This window comes from Pituophis catenifer, unplaced genomic scaffold (genome assembly GCF_029215685.1).
Source record: "Pituophis catenifer annectens isolate HBS135680 unplaced genomic scaffold, rPitCat1.0.hap2 SCAF_18, whole genome shotgun sequence".
NCBI lineage: Eukaryota > Metazoa > Chordata > Lepidosauria > Squamata > Colubridae > Pituophis > Pituophis catenifer.
The window spans coordinates 2,050,952-2,073,075 of NW_027256898.1; the positions used below are offsets into that span (position 1 = coordinate 2,050,952).

General features: G+C 44.6%; 1 protein-coding gene across 1 annotated transcript in view; it reads left to right on the forward strand.

Moving 5' to 3' along the window:
• The first annotated feature begins 2,156 nt into the window (after positions 1-2,156).
• The window catches only part of MEGF6 (multiple EGF like domains 6), a 35,747-nt gene continuing 15,779 nt past the window's right edge, over positions 2,157-22,124 (forward strand). Inside the window, exons 1-15 of the mRNA XM_070956168.1 lie at positions 2,157-2,313; positions 7,734-7,856; positions 11,322-11,447; positions 13,419-13,541; positions 14,135-14,257; positions 14,390-14,527; positions 15,664-15,786; positions 16,677-16,799; positions 17,040-17,210; positions 18,023-18,154; positions 19,113-19,241; positions 19,660-19,788; positions 20,381-20,515; positions 21,285-21,419; positions 21,664-21,789. Of these exons, the coding sequence (XP_070812269.1) occupies positions 2,157-2,313; positions 7,734-7,856; positions 11,322-11,447; positions 13,419-13,541; positions 14,135-14,257; positions 14,390-14,527; positions 15,664-15,786; positions 16,677-16,799; positions 17,040-17,210; positions 18,023-18,154; positions 19,113-19,241; positions 19,660-19,788; positions 20,381-20,515; positions 21,285-21,419; positions 21,664-21,789 (1,993 nt within the window). The remainder of the gene's footprint in view (positions 2,314-7,733; positions 7,857-11,321; positions 11,448-13,418; positions 13,542-14,134; positions 14,258-14,389; positions 14,528-15,663; positions 15,787-16,676; positions 16,800-17,039; positions 17,211-18,022; positions 18,155-19,112; positions 19,242-19,659; positions 19,789-20,380; positions 20,516-21,284; positions 21,420-21,663; positions 21,790-22,124) is intronic.

A 22,124-nucleotide genomic window follows, 5' to 3' on the forward strand; every position in this document is an offset into this window, starting at 1 on the left:
TAATTTTCTCCTACTCTTTCCCCCACCCCAAAAAAGTGCTTTCCCCCCCCTCCTCTCGTTTTGAACATGGATGGAGTCCTGGAATGTAGAAAACCCAACGGACACGGGCCTTGTTGCAAAATGTTGAACGTAACCAGCTATGGTGGTTGATGTAGCTTCAAATTAGCCAGCAACTGATTTCTGATGGAATCACAAAAGATGATGGATGGATGGATGGATGGATGGATAAATAGGTAGGTAGGTAGGTAGGTAGGTAGGTAGGTAGGTAGGTAGGTAGGTGGGTGGAGGGACGGAGGGAGGGAGGGAGATAGAGATAGATGGATGGATGGAGAGAGAGAAAGAGGTAGATAGGGACTGAAACAGACATGGATGGATGGGTGGATAGATAGAAAAATAGGAAGAAAGAGTAAGATGATAGATTAGATAGATAGATAGATAGATAGATGATACTGTAGATAATGATAGAAACATAGCAATAAACACGATAGAGACGTAATCAGACAGGGAAATAGATAGATAGATAGATAAATGATACTGTAGAAAATGATAGAAAGACAGATAGCAATAAACACGATAGAGACATAATCAGACAGAGAGAGGAAGAGAGAGAGAGAGAGAGAGAGAGACAGGGATGGATGGAGAGAGAGAGGTAGAGATTGAAACACGGATGGATGGATGGATGGATGGATGGATAGATAGATAGATAGATAGGAGGTAGAAATAGACAGGGATGGATGGAGAGAGAGAGCGAGAGAGGTAGAGATTGAAATAGACGGATGGATGGATGGATAGGAGATTGAAACGGATGGATGGATAGATAGAGATAGGAAGATAGATAAGATAGATAGGAAGTTAGGTAGAGATAAATACAATAGATAAAAAAGTAAATACAATAAATAGATAACAGTTAAATACAATATAAATGGGTAAATACATAGATAACATAGACATAATATAGACATAATATAGATATTTGTAAATAGTGTTGATAGAGAAAAACAATAAATACAAAAATAAATTGAATAGAGATAAATACAATAGAGAGCCAGACAGACAGATGATGGATAGATAGATAGACAGGAGAGATGGATGGATGGATGATGGATAAAGATAAATAAAAGTTCACCTAGGGAAAAACAAAAGATGCTCCTTATTAAGAGCGTATTCTGAAGTATTCTCATTTAACAACCTTTCTGGTCACCCGTTGTTAAGCGAATCCGGCTTCCTCATTGATTTTGCTCACCGGAAGGTCGCAAAAGGGGGATCGCGTGACCCCGGGACGCTGCGACCGTCATAAATACGAATCGGTTGAATTTTGATCACGCGATCGAGGGGATGCTACAACAACGGTCGTTAAGTGTGAAAAAACGTTCCCTAAGTCACTTCTCTCAGCGACGTCACTAAATGGACCGTCGTAAGGGGAGGACCGCCTGCCTTCCTCCCTGCAAACACGATCCTACCACTTGGTTATTACGACACCTCTGGATTCGTAATATTTGGGGATGTTTTCTCTCCGCCGTTCAGTGGAAAAAAAGAAAATTCAGGACTTTCCAAAATGTGGACTTAATTTAAACCCCCTCCTCTCCCCCTTCCCACTCACACACCCCCCTCCACCCCCCCCCCCCGTTTTCCATCCCCCCTTTGATTGTTGACACGGCCAAGATGCGAGGTTGGACGCCGGCCAAGAATGCGTAAAAACCTCCATCCGTCCATCAGCCAAAAAAAAAAAAATTCCTGCGCTCTGGCGCACGGATGGGGTGTCCTGGGTTTTGTGCGTGCGGTGCGGTGCAACCGAAAATATGCGCGAGGCAGGGAGAGGATAAAGAGGGGGCTTGTGTGGTGAGAGAGAAGAATTTTATATATATATATATATATATGTATGGTTTTTTTAAAAAAAATATTATTTAACTTGCAAAAGGGAGCCGAGTTACGTCCAAATTGCAGCCGGCGTTGCAAAAACTAGGAAATTTGACATGGCTGGGTGTATTTTTTATTTTTTTGGGTGTGTGTGTGGGGGAGGTAGAGAAGGCCTGCAGTGAGGGGAGGGGGCTGCAGCCGTGAAGAGGAGAGGATGAACATTGGTCCCCCCCTTTTCGCTCAGTTGCTGAAAAGTTTTTTTTTTACGAAGCTGCAGGATGAGACACGGTTTCTGCAAGATGCGAGGACGAACGGAGGGGCTGCTGCTTTGGTGGCTGGTGGTGGTCTGGATTGGGGGACCCCCCTCGGCTTCCGCGCTGCACTATCGGTACCTCTGGAAGAATTGCCTCCCGTGCTACGGGGGGTTCGGCGGGGGACGCTCGGAGAACAGGCCAGGTGAGTGAGCTCCTGCCGAAAGCAAGCGGGTGATAGACACACCGAGTGGCTGGGTTGTATTTACAGAATAAGAGAAGAACAGAGTGGGAAGGGACCTCGGAGGTCTTCTAGTCTAACCCCCAGCTCAAGCAACAGACGATTCAATTCAAACAGTTGTCCGGTCTTTTCTTCAAAACCTCCCGTGTTGGAGCAATTCGCAACGTCTGGTGGCCAGCAGTTCCGCGGGTTAATTGTTCTCCCTTGTCCAGGAAATTTCTCCCTTCGTTCCAGGTTGTTTCGCTCCTTGCTTTGTCCCGCTGTGAGGAAAATCCCTCTTTAATTCCAGGTTGCTTCTCTTGCTGGATTAATTTCCATCCATTGTTTCCCATCCTGCCTTCTGGGGCTTTGGAGAATAGGGTGAACCCCCCCCCCAACCCTCTTCTTTGGGGGCAGCCCCTCAAATATTCCTTCCGTACACACTTTATTTATTTATTTATTTATTTATTTATTTATTTATTTATTTATTTACTTGTTTATTTACTTGTTTATTTATTTATTTATATATTATATTATATTATATTATATTATATTATATTATATTATATTATATTATATTTATTATATTTATTATATTATATTATATTATATTATATTATATTATATTATATTATATTATATTATATTATATTATATTATATTATATTATATTATATTATATTATATTATATTATATTTCTATACCGCCTTTCTCCCGTAGGACTCAAGGCGGTGTACAGTCAAGAAAAATATAGACACACAAACATCATAAAATTGCTAATTAAAATTATTACTTAGATACTTACTCAATTATTTTGAGGTCAACCCAAGACACTTTGGCTCTAGTTAGACCCCTGGCTCCAGTTATGGGTCTCACAATTCAGGGGTTTAATAGGAGGGCGATTAAAATGTCGCAAAAATCTGGGAATCGAAATCCTCTTAAAGACCTGGAGGTGTTTAGCCTCCAGTCTTCCTTCCCCGGAGGCCTTCAAACGGAGGCCGGATGGGCACCTGCCCTGCCTCTCCCCCGGGGGTTGGGCTAGATGTCCTCACGGGTCCCACCCGGTCGTTGTGCCAAGCTCCAAAGCTAGAGGCGGGAAAGGCGGAAGGAAAAACAAAAAAAACCCAAAACGAACCAGAACTCTCTTTTACACACAAAACTCCCTCTCCGCATCTTCCCTCTTTTTAAAATCGTCTTCCAAACTTTCTTTATAAGAGACGAATGCAAAAAGATTCCCCCCCCCTGCAGGACGCAAAAACCCACTTTTCGGTGGAGTGGAACAGTCTCCCTTGATTTGGGTTCGAAACAAGAGACGTTTTGGCAAGGGACTGGGGCGGGCAGACGGAGAAGCCAAGAGGGCAGCCAGCCAGATGTTCGATTCCAGGGCCGAGACGGTGTGGGGGGGGGGCAGCCTGGAGAGCTAAACAAAACAGAAAGGAGGAAACACACACACACACAGTCACACACACACAAAAACAACACAATTTGCTGTCTTAACTAGATGTCGGGGCAGCAATTGGTCAGCTAAAGAATGTTTTTGTACTCTTTCCTCTTTAAAAAAAAAACAACAATCCATGGAAGGATGCTCAGTTCCCTTTCTTTAGTTAGTGATCCTAATTTTTTTTTCCAAAGAAAACAATGGGGAAGGGACAGGAGAAGGAGGGAAGAAAGGAGGATGAAAGAGGAGGGAGGGAGGGAGGGAGGGGGAAAGTAGGAGAAGGAAAGGAAAAGAGATGGAAAAGAGGGAAGGAAGAAGGGAAGGGAGGAAGGAAGGAGGGAGGGAGAAGGGGAAAGTAAGAGAAGGAAGGGAAAAGGAAGGAAGGAAGGGGAAAGTAGGAGAAGGAAAGGAAAGCAGTTGGAAAAGAGGAAGGAGGGAGAGAGAAGGGAAAAGTAAGAGAAGGAAGGAAGGATGGAGGGAGAAGGGGAAAGTAAGAGAAGGAAGAGAAAAGGAAGGAAGGAAGGAAGGAGAAGGAAAGAAGATGGAAAAGAAGGAAGGAGAGAGAGAGAAGGGGAAAGGAAGAGAAGGAAGGGAAAGGGAAAGGAAGGAAGGGGGAAAGTAGGAGAAGGAAAGGAAAGAAGATGGAAAAGAAAGAAGGAAGGAGGGAGAGAAGGGGAAAATAAGAGAAGGAAGGGAAGGAAGGAAGGGGAACATAGAAGGAAAGATGGAAAGGAAGGAAGGGAGGGAGGACAGGAGGAAAGAAGGATGGACAGTAGAGAAGGAGGGAGGAAGGAAGGGAGAGAATGAAGGAAAGAAGGAAAAAAGGATGGATAGTAGAGAAGGAGGGAGGGAGAGAAGGGAGGAAAAGGGGAAAGTAGAAGGAAGAGAAAAAGATTGGAAGGAAGGAAGGAGAAGGGGAAAGTAAGAGAAGGAAGGAAGATGAAAAGGAAGGAAGGAAGAAGGACAAAGTAGGTGAAGGAAGGAAGGAAGGAAGGGGAAACAAAGTGAAGAGGCAAGGAGAGAGAGGAACAAAGAAAGGAAGGAGAGGGAGGGAGAAAAGGAAGGAAAAAGGAAAGAGAGAGGAAGGAAGGAAGAAAAGGAAGGGAGGGAGAGAAATGAAGGAAGGAAGAGAGAAGGAAATAAAATGAAAAGATGGCTTCCAGTCTTCTTAACAGCAATTCCATTTATATTTCACCCCTTCTCTCTCAAATTACAGCACAATTTCCTTTTTTTCCGTAGCCTACCCTGTTTAAGCTCCAAAGCCATACATCATAAATTCATATATTTTTTTGTCCCAGCAAAAAAAACTCCATAAGGGGCTTCCGGTCACCCATAAAATATAATTATTGTTCTTTCTTTAATCAAGCAAATCAATTTTTTGCCATCCTTCATAATGCTGTCATCTTCCTTGTCCATTTCTCCGTATTTGTGTGTATTCCAGAGATTTGATTTGGAAGCTGTGCATTTCTTCCCCCCCCCACCCTCCGTTTCTCCACGTTTGCCAATTTTCCTTTTGGTGCCGAAAGCCAAATGAATAGATTTATACGAGGGTTGCAAAAATATGTACCAAAAACGATGCTGCGTCGTTAATGAAGTGCAAGCTGCACTTCTAAACCCCGGAATGTGTTCACAATTTATAATCTACCCGTTTGGCCTCCGCAACAAACCAACATAAAAGAAGTGTGACTTAAAACCGCAGTACGTAATTTGTTAATGTTTTCTGATTGAGTTTGTTTACTCCTTAAAGCAGGAGTCGGCAACCCACGTGGCTCTGGAGCCGCATGTGGCTCTTTTCTCCCTCTGCTGCGGCTCCTTGTCGCTCGTCGGCTCTACAATCGATAGGGCTTTCGGTTAGAAAAGGTAGAGGAAAAAGGACGCCGCGCTAGGAGGAGACTCTATGGTGGGGAAACCGGACTTCCGGTGGGCTTCAGAATTGAACTGGCCAGAATTGGCCTCCGATTACGACTTTTGTGGCTCTTTGAGTGTTTAAGGCTGCCGACCCCTGCTTTAGAGAAATACGTTTGCTATTGTTGTTAGCTTTCTTTTTTTAATCTTACAAAAATATATATTTTTTATAATTCTTTGTCGTTAATCTACGGAAGGAGGGAAAAAAAAAAACCAACGCCCAAGAAAGATTTATTTATTTATTTATTTATTTATTTATTTATTTATTTATTTATTTTATTAAATTTCTATACCGCCCTTCTCCCGAAGGACTCAGGGCGGTGAACAGCCACGAGATAAAACACATAAATACAAAAAAAAATTTAAAATGAATTAAAAATGAATTAAATAATTCGGCTGAATTTAAAATACCCCATAATTTAAAACAAATTAAAATTTACATTTTAAAAAATTGAAAAAACTTACATTTAAAAAGGGGAGAAGGTTTAGGCCAGGCCAGCTTGATGGAATAGGAAAGTCTTAAGCGCGTGACGGAAGGTGCCCAGATCCGGGATCCTCCGTATCTCCGGGGGGAGCTCGTTCCAGATCGTAGGTGCCCCCACAGAGAAGGCTCTCCCCATGGGGGCCGCCAGTCGACATTGTTTGGCCGACGGCACCCGGAGGAGTTGACAACATTGTAGAATTTTGGAATTTACCCAAAATGGGGGAAAAAAATAGACTTGGAAATTTATTTTATGGACGGGGCTCAAAATTAATCCAGACTGTTTCCCCGAAGCTCGTTTTATTTCATACGAGGCCAAGTGAAAAAAAGAAAAGAAAAGAAAGAAATATAGATAATTTCTGGCTACGCACCCTCTTGCTTGAAATTGGCTGTGTTCCTAGATCTGGACGGACATGATCGGTGGCGAGATTTGTTAGTTTGCAGTAGCAAAAAAAAATTAAAAATTAAAAAATCAAGAACCTGGTAGCATTTCTTTTTTCCAACCGAGAAATCAATCAATCGGAATAGAGCTGGAAGGAGCCTTGGAGATCTTCTAGTCCAGCCCCCTGCTCGAGCAGGAGATCCTAGGCCATTTCAGACAAGTGGCTGTCCATTCTTTTCTTAAAATCCTCCAGCGATGGAGCATCCACAATTTCTGGTGGCAAGCAGTTCCACTGGTTAATTGTTCTCACTGTTAGGAAGTTTCTCTTTAGTTCCAGGTTGCTTCTCTCCTTGGTGAGTTTCCATCCGTTGCTTCTTCTGGTCCTTTGGAAAATAAATTGACCCCCTCTTCTTTGGGGCAGCCCCTCAAATACTGGAATATTGCTATCATGTCCCCTCTTAGTCCTTCTTTTCTCTAGACTGGCCAAAGCCAAATCCTGCAACCGTTCTTCGTATGTTTTAGCCTCCAGACCTTTAATCCTCTTCATTGCTCTTCTTTGCACTTTTCCCAAAGTCTCAACAATCTTTTTTTTTTTTGTAATGTGGGGACCAAAACTGGATGCAGCATTCCTTATTCAAAAATGGAAGAATTTTAAGATTTCTTGGTTGGAAAAGATGTTACGGAATTCCTCCTATTTTCCCCTTCCTTGTTTTGTGTTTTGTGTTTTGTGTTGTATTGTGTTTTTTTGTGTTTTGTGTTTTGTGTTTATGTTTATGTTTATTGTATTTGTATACCGCCCTTCTCCCGAAGGACTCGGGGCGGTGAACAGCCAGCAGATAAAATACAGAAAATACAAAATTTAAAACAATATTAAAATCCAATTAAATTAATTTGGCCCACAGTTAAAACACCCCTATATTAAAACCCATAATTTAACAATTTAAAATTAAAACAATTTAAAAAGTTAGGTCAGGTCAGCCCGGCTTGATGAAACAGAAACCAACGTGCCTTTTTGTTGTGTTGTGTTGTGTTGTGTTTTGTGTTGTGTTGTGTTGTGTTGTGTTGTGTTGTGTTTTGTTCTAACCAGCCCCTGGTGTTGACACCAGAGGCAATTGCCTGCGGAGTGAGTGGGGGCAGCTGGCTGCCGAAGTTTGCCGAGTTGAGGTTTTGTCCCGCTTCCATCTTGTTTCCTTTCCAGAGGTTGACGAGTGCCAAACTCACAACGGGGGCTGCCAGCACAGATGTGTCAACACCCCGGGGAGCTATCACTGCGAGTGCAAGCCAAGCTTTCGTCTGCACGCGGACGGCAGGACGTGTCTCCGTGAGTCTGGCGGGGTTTCCGAGCATCCTTTGCAAGGCATGGTGGGAAAATCCCGTGGAGGGAGGGAGGGAGGGAGGGAGCCCATGCATGGAATGTCTCCATTCTGAGCGCGCATGGGAGAGTACAAACCATGGTTAGAAGAAGGGACGGTCAACTCTGCGAAACTGGGGTTTGCACAAACCGCTTTTCCTTGTTAGGAGGTGAAATCAGTTTGGCGTCGCATTGAAAAGCCTAGAAGTCAGAAGGATGGGAGTTGGAGTCCTCCCTTAGGAATGATGAAAGCAGGCTGATTTCCACTCCAAAGTTCCTTTTCTTTTTTCTTTCCTCCTTCCTTCCTTCCTTCCTTCATTCCCTTCCCTTTTTCCTTTTCTCCCTTCCTCCCTTTTTTCTTCTTTCCTTCCTTCCTTCCTCCCTTCCCTCCCTCCCTCCTCCTTTCTCTTTTTTCTTTCTTTCATTCATTCCTTTCCTCCTCCCTCCCTCCCTTATTGATGAACAAATACCAAGTCTATTGAAATTTTAGATATAGTTTTAGATACATGATAGAGATAGATAGATAGATAGATAGATAGATAGATAGATAGATAGATAGATAGATAGATAGATAGGTGGATGGATGGATATGGATATGGATCTGATAGATATGATAGATTAGGTAGGCAGGTAGGTAGATAAGATAGAGAGAGATAGCTAGATAGATAGATATAGATAGATAAGATAGATAGATAGATAGATAGGTAGATGGATAGATAGGTAAGTAGGTAGGTAGATCATGATTTAAAAGAAGAATGGAAAGGCTGAGTAAAAGGGAAAGGAAGGAAGGAAGGAAAGATGTGATGGATGGGAAGGAAGGAGGAAGGAGACAAGAGGGGCAGAAGGAAAGGAGGGAGGGAAGGAAAGAGGAAGGAAGGATGAGAGGGATAGAAGGAGGAAAGAGAAAAAAGAAAGGAGAGAGGAAGGACGGAAGAATGGAGGGAAGGAGAGAAGAGAGAAAAAGGGAGGGAGGGATAGATGGAGGAAAGAGAGAAAAGGAAACGAGAGGCAGGAGGGAAGGATGGAGGGAGAAAGGAAGAAGAAGAGGGAAAGAGAAAGGAAGGAAGGAAACGAGGGAGAGGGGCAGAGGGAGGGAAGGGAATGAGGGAGGGAAGAAGGGAAGGAAGGACAAAAGGAAAAGATAGAAAGCTTTTGTGGCAGAGAGGAGATTTAAAACGCATTCTCCTGGCTCCTAGCCCAACGGCATAGAATGGAATAGAATAACAGAGTCGGAAGGGACCTTAAGAGGTCTTCTAGCCCAACCCCCTGCTCAGGCAGGAAACCTTATTTCAGACAAATGGTTGTCCAATCTCTTCACCACATCTTCACCACAACACCAAAGGAAGAAATTTGGAGGTTTTTTCCCCCCCTGAATTTTGGCTAAAACCTACAGTCACAAATCAAGGTATTAAATGTAGATTAGCAAAGCAGAATCTTTTTTTAAAAAATTAGGCATTTTAAAGCATCAGGAGTGGAAATTTTGCATCTCCTTTTCCTGCCATTTCGCCCCCCCCTTTTTTTTTCAGCATCGTCTTTCAGGGGTGCCAAGTGGTGTGTAAAATCCTGATTTTTTTTTTCTGCCCACTCATTTTCGGCTTCCATTCTCAGAGTCTGTCTTGAGTTTTTATCTCTTGCCAAGCCAGAACTTCTGGTCCTCATTATCTGTCCCAGGCTGGAATTTCCTTTAGCGGCGTGGTCAATGCAAACAAAATGCACACATTTTGGCCGACGCAGTTTGGAAAAAACTGTCGAGGTTCAGATGGGGTGAGCATTTTTTTCATGGTGGGGTTGGGGTGGGATGGGGGGCAGGAGAAATGATCCACACAGAAAGCTGCAAAATTTCAGGAAAAAATTAGCCCGAAATGCAAAGTCTAAATTTAAAGACGAAAAGCACAAAAACATCTTTGCAAAAAAAAAAAAAGTTTTGATCTTCATCGCCACGGATGACAACTTGGGTTGTTTTTCATTTCTTCGATGCCCGCCTGATTTTTATCGATGTAAAATCTCTTTTCTTTTCTTTCTTTCTTTCTTTTTTTGGATGCTTCAGTGGAAGAACAGCTAATCAAATTGTGGGAACGCTTCCGTGTTTCAAATAACTCGATATATAAATATATATATATTTAAATCCCATATTGGAATTCAATTCAGACTTGGGGGGGGGGAGGAAAAAACCCACAAAACCTTTCCTAGCTGCAATTTAATACATGGATTTGTTTGTACCACGTCTAAAATTTGAGTTTTTCTACTTAACAGAAGTGGCATTTTAACTTTTGCAGGAGGTCAAAACCAAAGGGGAATTTTGCTAGCGTGGATTGAATTTGTGATAATTTTATTCTGCGGTTTATAGTGAGCGGAGCAGAGGTTTTGATGTTCATTCTTAGGTGGGAGTTTAGCAGTTTTTTTTTTTTTTTTTTTTGGTCTGTCACGACAAGGATTTTAGAAACATCTGACATGCAAAAACACAAGGGGGGGGGTTGTGTGAAAATGTCTGTGGTTGTGGTTCAAAAAAGGGGAGTGGAAAAGATTTGGGCTAGAAATGCTTCTATTAGGCATGATTCAAATTTGGCCTTTGGCTACATCTGAGGAAAGAAACAATGAAAGGAAGGAAGGAAGGAAGGAAGGAAGGAAGGAAGGAAGGAAGGAAGGAAGGAAGGAGAAAAGAGAAAGAGAAAGGAGCAGGGAGGGAGGGAGGGAGGAAGGAAGGAGGAAAAAAGGAAGGGAGGAAGGGAGAAAAGGAAAAAGGGAAGGGGAGGAAGGAAGGAAGGAAGGAAGAAAGGAAGAAGGAAAAAAGAAAAGGAAGGGAAGGGAGGAAGAAAGAAAGAAAGAAAAAGGCAAAAGAAAAGGAAGGAAGGAAGAAAAAGAAAAAAGAAAAGGAAGAAAGGAAGGGAGAAAAGGAAAAAGGGAAGGGAAGGAAGGAAGGAAAGGAATGAAAAAGAAAGAAAGAAAAAGAAAAGAGAAAGGAGGAGGGAGGCAGAAAGGAAGGAAAGAAGAAAGAAAGAAAAAAGGAAGGAAGGGAGAAAAGGAAAAAGGGAAGGAAAGGGAAGGAATGAAGGAATTAAGATAACTTTAAGGTAGGTAGACCAACTCCCAGAATTCCTGCCTAAGTTAAGGTTGACTGGGGAATTCTGGGTGTTGAAGTCCACCCAGTTCTGAAAAACTCTGCTGTGGACTTTGAATACCATTTTTCTACGGTTAAAATTGTTTTTTAACAAGTTTTGGATCGGCTTTCTTGTTACATGAATGTAAGAATATATAATGAATATAACAGGTTTTATTTCTCCGGCATTCACATCTCCCATTTATGACAAACAGAAGCCCCTGCCTTATGCCTGGATCCACCAGTTGGACTCCCTATTTTACGGTTTATGAGCAGCTGCACCTGTTGGATTTCCACCTGTGTGACCCTTTTCTCTCCCTCTCTCTCCCTCTCTCTAGCTGGCAATCCCTGTGCCATCCACAACGGAGGGTGTGAACACGATTGCGTGCAGCTGAGCTTCTCGCACCACCGGTGCCAATGCCGGCCGAATTACCAGCTGAAAGAGGACGGCAAACACTGCATGGGTGAGTTCCCCCCCAACCTCTGGAAAGGCTCCCACAAACCTAAAAATAAATAGATAAAACGAATAAAACGATATACGTGTCAATTTTACACGGCTGCTTCGTTTTGCGAAGCAGTCGTTCTTTTAGATTTATAGCCATTCCCCTCTGCCGGATATACAGAGACTGAATTACTGCAGTGCATTGAGGACTACTCTCTTTCCCCGAAAATAAGACCCAACCGGAAATTAAGCCCGAGCATGGTTTTTCAGGATGCTCGTAATATAAGCCCTACCCCAAAAATAAGCCCCAGTTAAGATCGTCAGCCGGATGGATGAATTTAGTACCGTATTTCCCCCAAAATAAGCCCCAGTTAAGATCCTCAGCCGGATGGATGCATTTAGTACCGTATTTCACTGAAAATAAGACCCAACCGGAAAATAAGCCCTAGCATGATTTTTCAGGATGCTTGTAATATAAGCCCTACCCCAAAAATAAGCCCCAGTTAAGATCGTCAGCCGGATGGATGAATTTAGTACCGTATTTCACTGAAAATAAGACCCAACCGGAAAATAAGCCCTAGCATGATTTTTCAGGATGCTTGTAATATAAGCCCTACCCCAAAAATAAGCCCCAGTTAAGATCGTCAGCCGGATGGATGAATTTAGTACCGTATTTCACTGAAAATAAGACCCAACCGGAAAATAAGCCCTAGCATGATTTTTCAGGATGCTTGTAATATAAGCCCTACCCCAAAAATAAGCCCCAGTTAAGATCCTCAGCCAGATGGATGCATTTAGTACCGTATTTCCCCCAAAATAAGCCCCAGTTAAGATCCTCAGCCGGATGGATGCATTTAGTACCGTATTTCCCCCAAAATAAGCCCCAGTTAAGATCCTCAGCCGGATGGATGCATTTAGTACCGTATTTCCCCCAAAATAAGCCCCAGTTAAGATCCTCAGCAGGATGGATGCATTTAGTACCGTATTTCACTGAAAATAAGATCCAACCAGAAAATGTCGCATTCCCCAACTCGGCCTAGGCATCGGTGAGTAGGCGGACCTCCAGGGAAAGACCGGAGTTGGGGAATGGCGTGTTCCCTGACCCGGCTGAGCCAGGCAGCGGCTCCGTAGCCTCAGGGAATGGCGTGTCCCTGGGGCGCCGGCCTCTGACCCAAGGCGTAGGGAGAGCAGGTGGCATGCATTACTTACCTTTGGTGAGCTGAGCAGGCGTTGGCGAGGTGACTGGCGAGGCGATTAGCTGGGCCGTGTGGCAAAGGTAGGGCGGGGTGGGCGGGGCGAATTGTGAGCGGCCGGAATGGGCGAGCGGCGACTGGGTGGACGTGGGTGGGGCCAGCCAGAGGTGGTATTTACCGGTTCGGCGAACCAGGTAAAATTTCTGCTATCAGTTCTCCTGAACCGGTGCGAACCGGTCAAATACCACCTCTGATGTATTCCCTTTATTGTCAGGAATTCATTTCTTAAAAGGCACCAAAGAATTTTTTCCTCCAAGTTCCTTGTGAGGAAAGTTACACAAACACAGCCACCCACACAACACTACACACAAACACACAAAGAAATACACACAGAGAGATTTACGTGCACATGTGGGGTGTGTATGTGTGTCGCAAGTTGTCCCAAATGCGGATTGGTAACGTGATGGTGAAAAGAAGGCTGCAAAATCAGGCAATGCAGTTGAGTTCAATAATTTGCAATGAACAAACCATGGTTTAGCACACTCTGCTTCTAGTCTGGCTCCTGCCTGTTAAGCCACCAAACCTGGTTTGTTTAACTGGGAGGCGCGTCACATGGCAGGGCCACTTAGTGAAGGACCCTCAGTTAGAGTTAAACCCATTAAACCCATGTTAAACCCATGTTAAACCTGAGTTAAACCTGAGTTAAACCCGAGTTAAACCGGAGTTAAGCCGCAGTTAAGCCGGAGCTATGAAGATCTTTTTAGTGAATTGCAGCTAATGGCAGTTTCCCTGCCTTCCAGTGAAGAATCCATGCGCCACTCACAACGGAGCCTGCATGCACAAATGCCACAATCACAATGGGCTGGCGCGTTGCGAATGCCACCCTGGCTACCGACTGGAGCCGGATCGCAAAACCTGCCAAGGTAAGGAAGCGCCACGTTTCACACTTCACACTGTGCACAATCTCTATCTATCATCTATCTATCTATCTATCTATCTATCTATCTATCTATCTATCCATCTCTCTCTCATTATCTATCCATTTATCTATCTATTATCTATCTATCCATCCATCCATCCCTCTCTCTCTGCCCGTCTGTCCATCCATCCATCTATCCATCCATCCATCTCTATCCATCCATCCATCCATCCATCCATCCCTCTCTCTCTCTGTCCGTCCATCCATCCATCCTTCTATCCATCCATATCTATCTATCTATCTATCTATCTATCATCTATCTATCCATCTATCCATCTCTCCGTCCATCCATCCATCCATCCATCCATCTATCTTTCTATCCATCCATATCTATCTATCTATCTATCTATCTATCTATCTATCTATCTATCTATCATGTATCTAAAACTATATCTAATATTTCAATAGACTTGTATTTGTTCATCAATAAGGAAGGGAGGGAGGGAAGGAGGAAGGAAGAAAGGAGGAAAAGATAAAGGAAGGAAGGAACCCTCAAACTATAAATAATTTTCTTTCGGCTGCTTTCCTTTAACCCAGATATAGACGAATGTGTGACGGGCGTGGCATTCTGTGCCCACCAATGTCTGAACACTCACGGCTCCTATAAATGCCTCTGCAACGTTGGCTTCGAACTTGGGTCGGAGGGCAGGCAGTGTTACCGTGAGTTTCCGGCAAGGATGGGGGAAGATTTTGGCAAAATCCGGACGGGGTTTGGAGGGAGGGATCGGCAAGCGACTTGGTGATCCCACTGTTGTTGGAGTCGTTTCCCACCCTCTTCAATTCCCTTTCCAGGAATAGAGATGGAAATTGTGAATAGCTGTGAAACCGACAACGGGGGCTGTTCCCACTTGTGCCATCACACCAGCGCCGGCCCGGCCTGTAGCTGCAATTTCGGATACAGCTTGGAGGAAGACCAAAAAACTTGCATCGGTGAACTGTTACTCAATAGTTTGAGAAAAAAGTCCAAATTTTTTTAAGAACGAAAAGGCAGGTTTTGAATGGAAGAGGAACATCTGGATGGAGCGAAATACATCACTTTCCCTTTTGCACAACTGTGCCGGTGTTTTTTTTTCGCCCCACTCAGCTCCTTCCACACCCACCCACGGCCAAAATTTGACGTTGGCTTGCAAAGTTGTATTATTATTCTTTTTCGGGCGACGTTATTCGGAGTGTCTTTTTTTTTTTTCAGTGGGAAAAAAAAGATTTTATTTTTTTTTTTAAAAAAAGGATAATTTGCAAAAAATTAATCAAACAATTAAGGAAAGATCCAATAAGGTTCCGCCAAGAATTGTGCAATTATAAGGCAGCCGAGTGTTAAAAAGCGGTGGGATCGGGAAAAAAAAAATAAGCTTGTTGAAATAAGCTTGAAATAATGATTACGTCGGATTTCATTTTTTTAAATGCGGCTGATGTAGCAACCGCTTCCATAGGATATTAATATTAATTATTTTATTTTATTTTTTATTTTATTTTATTTTGAATTTGTATACCGCCCTTCTCCCTGAGGACTCAGGGCAGTGAACAGCCAAGTAAAAACATCAAATACAAATATTAAAATACAGTTAAATATATATATATATAAATTTGGCCCCATTAATTAAAAACAATAAACAAAACACTTAAAAACACTTAAAAAATTATGAATAGAATATATGCAATATTCCAGGGTTTTACACTTTTGCTGTCGGGAGCATGTCAGGATAATAAAGCCCATCCAAATTTAGAATTTAGAATTTCCCAGGGAGGGTGAAAGTTAAAAAGTAGAATTTTATAGGGTAATCCTCGATTTACGACCACAACGAAGCCTCAAATTTATGTCGCGAAGTGAGACATTTAGTTCAGTGAGTTTGGCCTCATTTTACGACCTCCTCCTGCCACTGTCGTTAAGTGGAGCGCACAATTCAACAAGTTTTATTGCTCAATTTTTTTGGGAGGGGAAAATGGCACCGGTTTGCAGAGAAGAATTTCTGGAGAGCTTGCTAAGAAAAAAAAGTGAAACGCAACATGAAAATCCAGGGGGGGATTTTCCCGCTCCCGCCACAACTTGACAATCTCTCTCGTTTCAGATACCGACGAATGCCACGCTGGGTCTCACTGCTGCCAACAAGGATGTTACAATTATCCTGGGGGTTACGAGTGCGTTTGTTACGCCGGGTATCAGCTCAACTCCACCGGTTGCGGTTGCGATGGTAGGTTGAATCGAATCAGGTATGCAAATTGAATCCGATAAGTATGCAAATCCAAGAAGTTTGCAAATGGAAAGGGATCTCGGAGGTCATTTAGTCTGACCCCCCCTTTATCTTGGGCAGGAATCCGACCGTATCTCATCTGAAAAGCCAACCTGCTTCCAAGATTCTTCTTCTTCTTCTTCTTCTTCTTCTTCTTCTTCTTCTTCTTCTTCTTCTTCTTCTTCTTCTTCTTCTTCTTCTTCTTCTTCTTCTTCTTCTTCTTCTTCCCCTTCCCCTTCCTCTTCTTCTTCTTCTCCTCCTTCTCCTCCTTCTCCCTCTTCCTCCTCCTTCTTCTTCCTTCCTCCTCCTCTTCCTCTTCCTTTTTTTCCTCCTCTTCCTCCTCCCTCTTCCTCCTCCTCCTCCTCCTCATTATTATTATTTTATTTCTTTTATTCATTAAGTATGAAACTCAGTCAACTGAACATTTAAAAATGTATCACAAATATAATTATTAATCTTTATTCATTGAACGAAACTCAGTCAACTGAACATCTCAAAATGATTCTTTTTAAAATAATCCTTTAAAATTCTTTTAAAAATATTTAAAAATATTAAAATAAAAATAAAATATTTTTAAAAGGATTATTATTATTGTTGTTGCTTCTTTTATTCATAAAGCATGTAACTCAGTCAACTGAACATTTCAAAATGTATCACAAATATAATAATAATAATTACTGATTTTTATTCACTGAACGAAACTCCATCAACTGAACATTTCAAAATGATTCTTTTTAAAACAATCCTTTAAAATTATTCTACAAATATTTAAAAATATTAAAATAAAAATAAAATATTTTTAAAAGGATGATAATGATGATGATGATGATGATGGTTTTATTTTTTTCCAGATCTGGACGAGTGTTTGGCGAATAACGGGGGCTGCGAACATTTTTGTCGGAACCTGGCAGGTTCCTTTCTCTGCAGCTGCCGGATCGGGTTCAAATTAGACGAAGATCGCAGAAGCTGCCTTTGTAAGTCTGGATTGTCACGTGACACGCGTGATTGGAGAATTTGGACACGTTCAGGAGTGGTTTTTTTGGGGGGGGGCGGGACACGATGAAATATATTCAGATGATAACTCAAGGAATTTTTTTTTTAGGAAGCCAGCCGGTTCAGGCTGGGTTTTGTGCGTTTGCTCTGCCCATGTTTCTAGTCCTCTCTGTTCCCACCTTTATGTGGCAATGGCTTGGAGGTGTTTGCTCTCGCCGTAGACCTCGAGGAGCCCACGGAGGCCGTGGATGGACGGCGACCCGTTATCCGTCCCCTCCCCCACGTGGCTCTTTTCCACGATGGGCTCACCCAGTTTTTGGATGAAGAATATGAGGATGAAGAAGAGGAAGGGGCCGAGGCCAGGGGAGAATACACCATCTTGGAGAAGTTCAGTACGTTCCTTCCTTCCCTTTTTTCCTTCCTTCCTTCCTATTTTCCTTCCTTATCTCTCCTCCTCCCTTTCTTTCTCTCTCCCTTCCTCCCTTCCCTCCTCTCTTCTCCTCCTCCTTCCCTTCCTTCTTTCCCTCCCATTGTTCCTTCCTTCCTTCCTACTTTCCTTCCTTTCCCTTCCCCCTCCTCCTCCTCCCTCCCTTTCTCCCTTCTTTCCTTCCTTTCACCTTCTCGTCCTCCCTCCCTTCTTCTCTCCTTCCCTCTTCTCCTCCTCCTCTTCCTTCCTTCCATCCCTCCTTTCCTCTGTCCTTCCTTCCTTTCTTTTATCTTCCTTCCCTCTTCTTCTCTCCTTGCCTCATTTCTTTGCTCCCTTCCTCCCTTTCCCTTCCTATATTTTCAGCATGTCTTCTCCTCCCTCTTCCTCGTTTCAGAATCATTTTCTTCCATATCGCAAGACGTACAAATAAGAGCCATAAAGTAACACTCAGGAAAATAAACTAAAGAGGAAAAAGAGAATAGAGACAGAAGCGCAGAAAGGATGCAAAGGAGAACAGAAAAATTACAGATATCTGAATTTTAGGTGAAGTTCTGGAGCGACTTTTCTCTCTCGTCTTTTCACCCCGACTTTTCTCCTCTTGCTCATTTCCCAAACTTCAAAAAAGTTTCCTAAACTGCCAAAAAAAAAAGAAAGAAAAGAAAAAATACTTGAAAGAAAACTACTTTTTGAGGTTTTTCTCCCCGTTTAGGGCTTGTAACAGCCCCAGTTAACGTTTCCTCCTCTTCTTCTTTTTCTCTTTCTCTCTTTTCCTCGCAGTCTGCCTCAATGATACCTTCGGCCCCGACTGCAGCCTGTCGTGCGAGGGATGCCAGAACGGTGGCCGGTGCAACCAGACCCGGACTGGCTGTGTCTGTCCAGACGGCTGGACGGGGATTTTGTGCAACCAAAGTAAGTCCGGTTGGGAGCCCGTCGCCTCTCAGGGCACAGATAAGGTTGAAGTCCATACATCATGCTGGCTGGGGAATTCTGGGAATTAAAGTACAAATTTCGTGCCGACTGGGGGATTCTGGGAATTGAAGTCCATACATCATGCTGGCTGGGAAATAAAATATTCTGGGAATTAAAGTACAAATTTCATGTTGGCTGGGGAATTCTGGGAGTTGAATCCATATATCATGCCGGTTGAGGAATTCTGGGAAATAAAGTCCACATATCATGCCAGCTGGGGAATTCTGGGAGTTGAAGTCCATACATCATGCTGGCTGGGGAATTCTGGGAATTAAAATTAAAATATGCCGGCTGGAGAATTCTGGGAATTAAAGTACAAATTTCGTGCCGGCTGGGGAATTCTGGGAATTGAAATCCACATGTCATGCCAACTGGGGAATTCTGGGAATTGAAGTACATACATCATGCTGGCTGGGAAATAAAATATTCTGGGAATTAAAGTACAAATTTCGTGCCGGCTGGGGAATTCTGGGAATTGAAATCCACATGTCATGCCAACTGGGGAATTCTGGGAATTGAAGTACATACATCATGCTGGCTGGGAAATAAAATATTCTGGGAATTAAAGTACAAATTTCGTGCCGGCTGGGGAATTCTGGGAATTGAAATCCATATATCATGCCGGTTGGGGAATTCTGGGAAATAAAGTCCACATATCATGCCAGCTGGGGAATTCTGGGAGTTGAAGTCCATACATCATGCTGGCTGCGGAATTCTGGGAATTAAAATACCATGTCGGCTGGGGATTTCTGGGAGTTGAAGTCCATCCATTGGCTGCATGACCCAATTGAGAAGCTGAGATTGCGTCTTGATGCTGGCGAGTCCCATACGACTGAATGGATCTCGGGGAGGACGCAGGGGATTATGGGAGTCATCACTACGAATCTCCCTTTCACAGCCTGCCCCAAAGGGACTTTTGGGAAGAACTGCAGCTCTCTCTGCGTCTGCCAAAACGGAGGCAGCTGCGATCCGGTGACGGGGGCCTGTCGCTGTCCCCCTGAAGCCGGGGGGGACCAGTGTGAAGATGGTAAGATGGCAACCCCCTCTCCCTCACCCTCCAGAAATGCCGAGGGTCACTTTCCCAGCCACCCCAAAAAACCTGGATCCTTGCTGACCCCCTCCTCCCCCAATCTTGAACAAACCTTGGGAACGTCCCAACTTCAACCGTCATAAATGCGAATCAGTTGTCAAGCATCCAACTTTTAATCACATGTCCTTGGAGATGCTGCAGCCGTCACACGTGTGAAAGTCACTTTTTTCCAGGGCCGTTGTAACTCTGGAACGGTCCCTAAACGAACCTGGACCAGTGGGTAGTCTGTGGGTCCTGGAGACGAGCCACCCACCCTTCAAAAACCCGCCACGGAGATGTTAAATTGTGTCTCTGTCTGTCTTTTCCTTCTCAGCTTCCTAACCCCTTCCTTCCTTCGCGGCCTTGTCTCTTTCAGTCTGTCCCAGAGGATTTTTCGGAAAACATTGCCGGAAAAAATGCCACTGCGCCAACCGGGGACGATGCCACCGGGTTTTCGGCACCTGTCTCTGCGATCCGGGACGCTACGGGCGTTTCTGTCACCTAGGTAAAGGCCCCCCCACCCCCCGGTGGCCGTTGCTTCTCCCCAGAAAGAGAGACCCTCGGCATGACAAAAGTTGAAGCAATGATTCCTTTATTAGGAGCGCCGGCAGCCCCGGCAAAACGTTTCTCTCTCACCGCAGGCTAACGAGTCTGTCCGTCCAGGAGATAAATAGTTGTCGGCCACATCTATTCATCTCCGCCCCCCTGCCTTTTATCCCCAGAGCTAGGGTGGGGCTTTGGTAACAGCGGTGGCTCTTCTGTCCTAAGGACCAGCCCATAGATTTCCACTGCTCTCCTCTCCTCTGCCTTCTGCACATCCACGCATCAGGCACTGGGCCCAGCTGTTCCTCCTCTTCCTCATCAGCCACCTCCAGACCTGGGGGCTGTTGACTCTCCATCGGAGGGCTGACGGACAGCCCACGCCTCTATCTCTGACAGCTCCACTCCCTCTTCCCCCTCGGAGCTCTCAGGTTGCCTTGAGGCTGACCTTGACTCCCACGCCTCCTCCTCCTCCTCTGAGTCGGCTGTTGGAGGGGCCGGCAGCCGACACAAAGAGACCCCAGCCCGCTGACCGTCTTCCCTTCCCCTCCTTTCAGCTTGCCCGAAGTGGGCGTACGGGATCAGCTGTTCGGGAGAGTGCCGGTGCGTGCAAGCCAACACACAACACTGCGACAAGCGAGACGGCACTTGTGTGTGCAAGGCCGGGCATCACGGGGAAAGGTGCCAATCAAGTAAGTTGGGTCAGGGTGGGGGTGGGGGGAAAGATGGGCGAATGGGCGCCGATCAGCTGAACCGGTTCCCAGCTGGATCAGAGCGGGATGGGGGAAGAACTGGGGGGGGAGGTCGCGTTCACACAACAGGCCAAGCTTGGTTCTGTCTTCCCTGGGTTTGCTTTTGTTGTGTGAGTTCAGCCCGGTTCAGAACCAGTGGAGCCTGTTGGGTGATTGTCTCCCTGCTCTGATAAGTGTGTAAGAAGATTTGAACCCAAGACCTTCAGGCTTATATTTGTATATACGAGAACCTGTTGCCTTCAGATGTCCCATCTCCCTTCCTTCCTTCCTTCCTTCCTTCCTTCGCCCACCCACCTGGACATCTCTGCGCATGTGGAGAAGCGTTGTGGGCGTGAGTGCGCGCATGCCCACGAGCGAACCGGTAGTGGCCGAAATTGAAACCACTACTGCTTCCTTCCTCTCTCCCTCCCTCCCTCCCCTTTCCCTCCTCCTCCTTCCTTCTTTTCCTTCCTTCCTTTCTTTTCACTTTTCTTCCCTCCTCACCTGCTTTCTCCTTCCTTCCTTCCTTCCTTCCTTCCTTCCTTCCTTCCTTCCTCCCTCCCTCCCTCCCTCCCTCTTTCATTTTTCCTCCCCTTCCCTCTCTCTCCTGCTTTCTCCTTCCTCTCTTCCATCAGTGCTTGAATCGGACACATCCTTTGCCATCCAGATGTTCTCCCGAGTGGTTTCCCCCTTAACTTTGAGATGTTGACACCAAGTTTCTGGTCCACAGCGTGTGACCCGGGCCGTTTCGGGCCAGGCTGCAGGCACAAATGTGGTTGTCCCTTTGGCATGGCCTGTGACCACGTGAGCGGAGAGTGTCGCCCGCAGTGTCCCCAGGGCTATTACGGAGAGAAGTGCCAGCAAGGTAGGTCTGGATGGTCTCGGACCTCGAGGGCTGGGTGAAAAGCCAAATTTAACACTTCGTGGTAGCTTAGAAGGATGGAAAAACCTCTCCATGGTTGGGAGAGAACATCAAATTGGTAAAAGACGTTCTCGGCACTCCATCCCTGGAGGTTTTCAAGAAGAGACCGGACATCCACTTGCCCGGAATTTTTTTTTAAAAAAAATAAAAAATAAATAAATCATATTTTATTTTCTCTCCTCTTTAGAATGCCCCGATGGGAAATTTGGAGCCAATTGTCTTCATTCCTGTTCTTGTAATGGTTCTCCTTGCAGTGGGCTCACTGGGGAATGCCGCTGCGTAAGTGGGAGGACTGGGAAGTCCTGCGACCAAGGTAAGTCAGAAGAATCAAGTCTTGGACAGCTAGTCCTCGACATACGACCATTCGAACTCACAACTTTACGACATTGGCAGCATCCTAGGCAGAGGTGGGATTCAAATAATGTAACAACCGCTTCTCGGCCTTAATGATTTCTTCCAACAAACCAGTTCACCAAACTGCTCAGAAAGTTAACAACCGGTTCTCCCGAAGTGGTGCGAACCGGCTGAATCCCATCACTAATCCTGGCGTTACGTGATCGCTGTCGGTGACACAGGTGGGCTTCACATACTGTACCAACCGGTTCGCCCAATGCTGGAAATGTGAGCGCATGGGCGCTCTCGTTTCAC